Raw genomic sequence first — 9,527 nt, forward strand, 5'->3', positions numbered from 1 at the left:
AACATAAACAAGATGTAAATCGTAGCCGCAAACTGCGCATTACTGACTTTTAACCATCGTCATCAGGGGCTTCAACAGTAATTTAATACTAGACAGTATCCCGGTGAGAGTCATAGGTAGCTGGTATCGATGTCCATGCTTTGAACTTGTTTACAATTTACCGTTTTTCCTCTAACAGCGGTCTACGAGTTACGGAAGTGTACGTTGAAGTAAGGGAGTTACGATCATCTTAGTGAGGAGATAGCCTTTTTAATCGCTAAATTATCTGAATTACGACAACCGTAACGCTACTGTTTTGGTATAGTACCAGCTGGCTTAGTTGACACATGTCATCGTATCTCATTTGCGTAGATCGATGCTCTTACTGTTGATCACTGGATTGTCTGATCCAGACTCGAGTATTTACAGACCGACGCCATATAGCTGGTATATTACTTAGTGCGTCGTAAAACTAAACTCACTTATAGTACCAGCAGGTTTTAGCATTAGATACCCAAAGCTAAGATCAAGAAAGCGTTCGCAGCGCTACAACTTTCAAACGCTATAATTTAACAATGACGTTCGAACGACGTTAAATTACAAACGCTTTTAGGGTCGAGCACCGGAATGTATTCTTTGGATTTGACAGGGCTAATGTTAGAGGAAATACGGCAATCAAGATTAAGTGTTGTTGTGCTGTCGTTACCTTGAGATTGCACGCATGTGTATGTTGTTTCCGGATTCTTGGTAAAAGCACCGTGCGTCACATGCACATGGACTGAGGTATGTTAGCCATAACGACGTTGGGAATGACATGTGCATATGTGTTTGAGTAGCACTGGTATCTAATTGGCAGTAGGTTGTATTGAGAGAGTGAGTTTGGTCATGAACGGAGTTTTAGTTAGAACACAGCGGAAGAAGGCTCCACTTGTATGGTAAGACAGCATTAAAATGTATACTATATTATGGGGAATCACATGAACAGAAGGGTATGGACAGACTGACTGAGTTTGGTTTTACGCCGCTTTTAGCAATATTCCAGCAACATCACGGCGGGGGACACCAGAAATGGGCTTAACACATTGTGCCCATGTGGGGATTCGAACCCGGATCCTCGGCGTGACGAGCCAACGCTTTAACCATTAGGCTACTCCACCGCCCCAGAAGGGTATGGAACAGGCGGCAAGTGAACTTGACGTAACGCCGCTCGTAGACTAACGCTTAGTCTCTGAATATATATAATTTTGATAGTAACAAACAAACCCATGTAAAATGAAAAGAAGCCCCATTGAGATGTGAGATTCAGATCCTGAACCTGAGGAAATCTAGACTTGCTTCATTTAGGGCTATGGCATTGCAGGGAGGGCTAGGCAGTAGGAAAATAATGTGGTTCAGGGACTGTGAGACAGACTACGCCGCTCGGTACATAGACTAAGGCTTAGTCTCTGAATATATATAATTTTGATAGTAACAAACAAGCCCATTTAGGGACTGTGAGACAGACTACTCGGTACAGAATTTCAGTTGAATTACACAAGGCGTGTCGCCATTTGAGAGCCCTAAGTAATGCAGCTGTTTGAAGTTTCCCACTTTGAAGGAACCCATTCCGATTAAAAAAGCACAGGATCCTGGTACGTCATAGGGACGCCACTCTGCATAGCGAATTGTCGTTCAATAGACGCTTTGGCCACAATTGGGTGATAGAAAGGTTATTCGTTTTTTAATGTGCTCCCACTAACTACTTATCTGATTCGTTATGTGGAGCTGACGAGATAGGAGATGGCTTTTGGAATACCCCTTCTTCCGGAATGAAAGGTGCCTGATACGCAGATTTATCCCCTCTGCGGGGGGTACGTTTCAACAGGCCATAAACCCTTCACTAGCCGTGATCCGGTTCCAGCATGTTGATAAGCAGCGCGCCATGCGGGCCTTGTATTCTTGGATCTATCGTTCGTGTAGCAGACGCCAATCACACATGGACGACAAAGCACGAACTATGACGTCATTTGTCAATGTTTACGTCACACACGCGCACGGAGCATGCGCTGACACTTCCAGATGGTGGCATGTGCTTACTTCCCACACTGACGAGTGTATAATGAGGTTAAATATTATCACCAAGGGAGAGAAAATGGTGCGTGTTTTTTGGAAACCGTCTTCTGTTTAAATATAGCATGGTTTATATGGCGTTCCAATGGCGTCTCCTGCGGTTCCACCACAGGGGATACCACTGGAACGCTTTGTGTAAAATGGTTTGACGTCACTGAGTTTGTAGACGTTCTAATCATCTGTTCATTGAACCCGTCTGCAGGAAACCGGTATTTCGGAGTAACACACTTATAATTAGAACATGCAAAATTAAGGTTGAGTAAATTTTAACGATGTCGGGTGGGGATGGGGGACTAAACTTGATGAATGGAAATCGTCAAATCGCGGGAAACTATTTGCTTCGTCAAATAAGTGTCAATTAACCACACCAAAAACAACCTTACTTGTATGTTATACATGTAAACGTGATTTGTGTTTCGAAACGAATCTGGATCAGCGTGTTCATTCAAACATTCTTTTGGAAATATGTTTCATAACTATAGATCTTGTAGTAATATTTCGTTGACCTGACCCGTAATAATGACCTACGTTTTAATCTTTGCAATATGCTCGTTGTCTTGATAGTTCATTTAGATATTATACAAAGGGCGGTGGGGTAGCCTAGTTGTGGGAACCCTATGGTTGAAGCCCATTTCTGATGTTCCCCGCCGTGATATGGCTGGAACATTGCTAAAACCGGCGTAAAACCCAACTCACTCACTCACTCACCGAGTAGCTTTGTATTTCAATGTCCAGTGAATGTCACCACTTCACCAAAACCTGCCTTAATATTCTACAACGTCGGAGAACTATAATTTATCGTTGGTGTTAAGATATTATTTGTATTAGCTTATATATCATTTACCACAGTCTCTCATAATTCCAAAGGAATGGTAAGCATATGTTATATCAAAGGCGTCTTTCTTATGGTACTATTGGTGTACACTGGTGAGACAACTTTAACAAACAATCAGGCTGTGTGAGACATGACAAACAGTATCACCCTCAGGCACTTCCTGTCAATGCGCGCGCCTATTTCCGTATGGCTGTTTTTGTCACGTGCTAGATGGTTGTGAACCATCTCTGCACAGGAAGACGTGGGTGTTGTTACGTCAGTTGGTAAAAACTACTTCATTCATCACATTATCAAAAAGTTTTATGTTTTCCTCATGTTTTAGGGGCGGTGGGGTAGCCTAGTGGTTAAAGCGTTGGCTCGTCACGCCGAAGACCCGGGTTCGATTCCCAACATGGGCACAATGTGTTAAGCCCATTTCTGGTGTCCCCCGCCTTGATATTGCTGGAATATTGCTAAAAGCGGCGTAAAACTAAACTCAGTCAGTCCTCATGTTTTAGACACCATTTTTACAAAAAGAATATAATTAACTGGATGAAGAAGGGAAAGCCTATGCAATTCTAGAATATGTGGCAAGTCTAGATTTCCAGGGTTTCAGGTCTGAAAATGAAGAAAGTCTCTGGGCTCCTTTTCAATATATTTTATGATTATTTTTTATGAACAGTATTTTTCTGTAAAATATGTTAATTTCAGAGACTAGATGTCAGCCTAAGACTCGCCGAGAGAGCTTGTGGACACATTTTACTCATGTCGTGTGAGCGTGCATCTGCTTGAACGAGACAGACGTGTTTATCATGTTTAAGTTTTCTATCAGTTTAGTAAGTTCTAATTTGTAAAAAAACTTGAATAATTGAGAACTGGTTGACCATTAACCACCAATGCTACTGGTCTACGACCAATACACTGGAGGTTTATGCGACAGGTGAAAATTTTAATTGTTTTTGGCCTGTGGATTAGAATGAATTTTGAAAGCTGTTCACGCCGATGACCCGGTTTGATTCCCCACGTTGGTAAAATGTATGAAGTCCAATCCTGATGAATTCGCCGTTATATTGCTGGTATATTGTAACAGTGCGTAACACCGTACTCGCTCACATCGAAAACATGTTTACGGATACAAAAACACAATAGAAATTATTGCATTTGATATAGTTAATCCATTTTGCCGAAATTGAACGTAGTACATGCCAAATCTTGAGCAAAATGGATAATAACAGAGTCCCCGGCGTATATAACACATGTCTAGTGAATAAATTTGAGGAATTCCATTCCAATAACAACAATGTGACTTTCAAAAGCATTCTCCACCGACGGTACACTTTGACCTGACACTCGTTCCATCTTTAGTCGGTTTGTTGTTACAGCTTCAGCGTAAGCCCTGGGACCAGAACCCCGAGCCACACCACTGATACCATTGGGTGCTTCAAGAGTATACTCTCAGCTCGCTTCCCGCCGTTATCTTGTTACAATGTGCCGAGGTTGGCTTAGAGATAGGACACTTGTCCGAAAGGATTTTGGAACCTGGGTGTTTTGTAAGAAAACAAAGAAAGATATATATGGCTCACACGCATTGTAAACTTAGCTCGTGCACCTGGAGTCGGTGTGGTCGAGGGCCAGCAGATGCACGGGCGGCCATTTTGTTTTTTCTACTCTTCCCGGTTCATCGAGTGCGGCCGCCTTTCTGCTCAAGACTAGATCTTGTGGTTGTCTGTGTAATTGTCTATCTGTTCTTTGCTCGAACTGAATGTCATTGGTTGAGAAATAAACTGTTCTGTCTGTCTGTATCTCTGAAAGTGTGACCGTCTGTATATATTCATAGCTAGATTGTGTCCGAACGACCGTGTGTCTGTGAGCCTCATTTTCATTTCACATGAATATTTCACCACCAGCACCAAACAGGGCACACCTTATTCCTTTCGAACTAATGGTATTGCATCTTGTTACATAGACTAACGCTTAGTCTCCTAAAATATAAAGAGGCAAAAAAATGGGTTTTTTTTAATGGTTCTTGGGGCCCATTAAGGACTGCTCTGTGGGGAAATTAATGTTTTATAGACTGCGAGACAGGCTATATGCTACACCAAAACCAATTCTATCCCAACCTCAACGTGGTGCTGCAATTCCTTTTGGCTCAGTTAACCCTGGCAAAAACAGCCTTTTCAATGAACCAAATACAAGAATCGGGAACAAACGGATAAGGAATCTAAAATACAACCGCAATGCTATATTAACAACTTTCAACTCAAAATCACAATTAACAAATCTGTTATGTGCCTCACGGGGAATTAAATCAAATCAACAAACAAAAACTCAATCCCTCTGAGCGAGTAAGGAATGTTTATGCTGACGAAATAAAAATGTAAATGTTTTTGAGCAGGTATTCGACCTTGGGCAGCTTGCCTGGTATTGAGCCTAGAACAACAATAATTCTGAAGAGAATATAAACTGTTCTACGTTGTAACAGGTAATGGCTTCCTCAGATAACCCATGGACTGGTTTTCTGCTCTATAGCGCTTGCGCTTTTCTCCGAACAGCGCTTGTGCAGTCGCAGGGATGAGAAGGGCAGGGTAACAGTTTAAGATAACCCCGTACCTTTGCAAACATTGTCAACAGGATGTATCTATATACAGCTCAGTCAGTGTTGGTGTAATACATGCATCTAGTTAATGGGATAAACGATTACCATGCAGGCGCACCTTCACAATACAGTCTTTGTGGTGGATATGCAGTCCAGGCTGAGTCACTTTGTGGTATACCTTTAAAGTGACTCTTCCACTTTGTGAGTGAATGAGTGTGGTTTTACGTCGCTTTTAGCATTATTCCAGCAATATCACAAAAAATGGGCTTCACGCATTGTACCCATCTGGGAAAACGAAAGCGGGTATTCGGCGGGACGAACCAACCCCAACAAAAACAACAACCAAACTTTGTAGTGAGGTTATGTGTAATGAGCCTTATCGTCGCGTTGTACAGTGCATGTATGCGTGCGTGTGTGCATGTATAGTCCAGATTTGTTTTTTTGTAGTGTTCGCCCATTGTGATACCTTTGTAAGAATAAAGCTCTCAAACACATTATACCTACTTCTAGCGGGCCAGTAGTCCCTGCTTTTGCCCACTTCACGCCAGGAGCCAGGAAGGCCAGATAACAACAGTCACCTGTTAACGTCCTTCGGTATAACGCGACCATGGTTCTAATCCCCCACCATATACTGTACGGCAGTTTTTGTAGCATGGTGCTCTGTAGTGTTATGCCGCTTTGGGCGATTGTCAGCAATATCACTGCGGGGGCTTCGATTTTGAAGAAAAACGACTGAAATCATCTTTCCATTTCGAAATTAGAGAGTTTCTTTGCATGTATTCGCTCTATGTCGCAAAAGGGAAATTACAGAAATATTGTCCACTGAAGGACAAATTCGAAACGGGATCAGGTGGTCAGGCTCGCTGATGGCATCGTATCCCAATTGCGTAGATCGATGCACATACTGTTGATCACTGGACTGTCTGGTCCAGACTTGATTATTTACAGACTGCCGTCATATTGCTGGAATATTGCCGAGTGCGGGGTTAAATAACAAGCATTCAAACGTTGTATGAAGGTCAACTCAAGATGGCGAGGCTGCTTTTTCAAGCAACTCCATGTTTGGAGGTAGTCGGATGTCCTAATGTCCGACAAGCACGGATGGGCCAATGGTCTCAGGCACCGCAAATTCCTGTGCATCCCCCAGGTGCACAAGAAACCCATTGGGTTCGAATCCCGGTTTCCCCGACTTAGGTTCTAGAGTTGTAGTAGGGCGTGTCGAAGTGCTAAATGTATAGGCCCCGTTTTCTTGTAACAAACATTTTTTACTCAAATATCAAAATGAGTTTGACAATTTTAAACAGCTAAGTTTCTAACTCAGTCGCCTTTCTAAAACCAAAAAGACAAAATAACTCATGTAACTTATCTACCTAACTCAAATTGTCTACTAAGTTTGAGTTTTATGCCCATTTCAGTTTATTCTGGGAAACGTATTTTCCTGCTTTTGCTCAAATTTGAGTTTAACTTAAGTTTAAACTCAGACTTAAGTTTGTTTCGAGAAATCGGGGCCTGAAACTCTCTTGTCCTGCTCCGACATAGAGGTATCACGCTTTGATATAAACCGAATACTGGTCAAAGTGGCGTTACACGAAACTCACTCTCACTTTGTGTTCCATCGCACCTGTTCGTATGCATTTCGTGTTACGCGTATTTCATTGATGTCCTACCATATGTTGTAGAATTCGCCCTTGGGTACACATGGCCACAGTTATGGTGTGTTTCAGCGCTCCGTCCAAAGAACCATGCTTGTGCTACAACTATCGTAAGTCCACGTCAGAGTAGATTTGTGTGTGGGTTTTAGAAGGATTTACGCCTCTGACGTAAAGTGAAGCAAAGTTTAAACATTGTAAAGTTTGACCTTGCTTAGTTCTATGTATGTATTAATGCCTAGCCTTTTGGGATTTCTGTCAACCTCCATTTGTTGAAATTTTTATATTAGCAAGAACGTTTTCACTTTGAAGTTTCATCGCAAAACTCGAATCGCGCAAAATTTGAGTTTTGTTTAACAATAAACTTTTGAGTGATAATCCATTGGGAGGTTTAGCTGTTGACTCCTGCTGTTGATTTAAATGGGTTTAATCTTTTATACATGTCAAGGATTAGTATGAATATTCAAATAGTGTTTGATTAATGTTAGAGATTGCAGTTCAATTAAATGAAAATATAACTTGAAAAAATCAAACATGAACAGTAATCATCAAAAAACGTTTCAATATTCTCCACGATATCATGCATGGCCAACTAGTGCTGTTCCGAGGCAAACCGAATGGTAGGCTACGGAAATATACGAGTGGCGACGAATGGCATTTCCGTTTTTGATTCGAAGATACTAATTACATCTTCCACACAACTATTTATGGTGGGGCTGAAAAGGTGAAACTCAGTGCGAGGTTTTGCGAACATCTAAACACTTGCTCTAAGAGACATAAGCACCTTCAGTATGACTGGCCACCATATATGGCGAGCGGGCAGTTACAGGGTGTTTCTGCTGTCCCAGCACACCCTGTACTAAGTATGTAGTGATTCTGCGTCAAGTACTGTCGGACGACACTGAAACGGAATGTTAATTGCTGTACATAGTTGATAATGATGATTGAATGATCAAACATAGTCTCAAACAACCTTCTCAACATATTTACAAGCAATCAGGGTTTTTAATACCACATTTTTAACGTTTTTGCCTTGAAATTCAATCTTGACATAGACAACACAATTGACATGGGGTGCACTGTACCAGTAAACATCTTCTTTAAACATCACAGGTAAGACATATGTGTCATGAATATCCACCCCCACCTCTTCCCAGGGGGGGTAATTACGCCCTCGAGTGCTAATCATCATAACTACATGTGAATGCCAGATGCTACATTCCTTACAACCACTCCTGTATGTAATACCTCACCTCGGCCTTGAAATGAATGATAGGACGGATCCGGAAATATTCAGATCCCGCAGGAAAGTTTTGAAGGAGGTAATTGTTACAGTCTTTACGTTGAAACTATTTGTTTGCTGACTAGTTATAAGTTTGAAACAGTCCTAAAATCAGTTAACGAAACATCCGGCACCTGTACGATATATGCATTTATACCCTGCCGTTCATTACCTGCTGTTCCGATATAATAGGTTTTATACATATCTTGCCCCATTATTGATATCCGTTTTAACTCATAACAACATGTTTAATACATTTATATTACCTTTTAATCACCTGGAATATGACTGTACTTGGTGTAATAGCTGATTATTGAAATGTAAGAATATTGAGCCAAAGTCTTTATGGTTTTTCTGCACCACACTAATCAGTCAACAAGTGCACGTGGCAGTAGAAGGTAGGTGACCAGGACAGGTGTTCGCTGAGTTTATTGGTCAAGTAAACGTTGTTTCCTTGTTGACTCCGAGGTCACCGAAAACCTTGTAAGATCATGTTAACAGATCGGGTGTTCAAGATGTGTGACTTGCGCGTCATCGTATTCCATCTGCACCATGCTGACGCTATCAATCACTGGTTCATCTGGTCCAGACACGAGTGCTTACAGGTTGCCGTCGTGTGCTTGGAATATTGGCGAGTGTTGCGTTAAACAGCACACAACATGACGACATGGTATTTTAATATCTTATTAAGGCAAAGAGTTCCAGTCCCTAATACATAGGAGTGAGTGAGTGAGTTAAGTTTTACGCCGCTTTCAGCAATATTCCAGCAATATTACGTCGGGGGACACCAGAAATGGGCTTCACACATTGTACCCATGTGAGGAATCGGGTCTTCGGCGTGACGAGCCAACGCTTTAACCACTAAGCTACCCTACCGCCCCTAATGAATAGGAGACAAGCAAGTAATTACTATGATTGTTAAGACGGGTAGGTGATTATATTAAATACATTTCTATAATTCTTTCATGAAATAAAGCTATGTGAAAAAAAATGGACTCACAGGATTTAAAATCTTTCCAAATCATGTCAAAATTGATTTTTCAAGTCTAGAATAGAACCGTTCAGATTAGGTTAGTCTCTTAGCTTAAAAATTGTCCT

The 9,527-nt window shown here is 41.5% G+C and overlaps 1 protein-coding gene across 2 annotated transcripts in view; it reads left to right on the forward strand.

The window, feature by feature from the left end:
* LOC124271382 (rho GTPase-activating protein 6-like) overlaps positions 1–9,527 on the forward strand; it is a 112,771-nt gene that overhangs the window by 8,595 nt on the left and 94,649 nt on the right. The window contains exon 2 of one of the 2 annotated variants that reach the window (XM_046706626.1): positions 7,178–7,260. The exons of the other annotated variant lie outside the window; for it this stretch is intronic. Within the exon in view, the coding sequence (XP_046562582.1) occupies positions 7,197–7,260 (64 nt within the window). The 5' untranslated portion in view covers positions 7,178–7,196. The remainder of the gene's footprint in view (positions 1–7,177; positions 7,261–9,527) is intronic. 2 annotated transcript variants of the gene reach the window in all.

This window comes from Haliotis rubra, unplaced genomic scaffold, assembly GCF_003918875.1.
Source record: "Haliotis rubra isolate DU_JTF1 unplaced genomic scaffold, ASM391887v1 Scf1, whole genome shotgun sequence".
Taxonomy (NCBI): Eukaryota; Metazoa; Mollusca; class Gastropoda; order Lepetellida; family Haliotidae; genus Haliotis; species Haliotis rubra.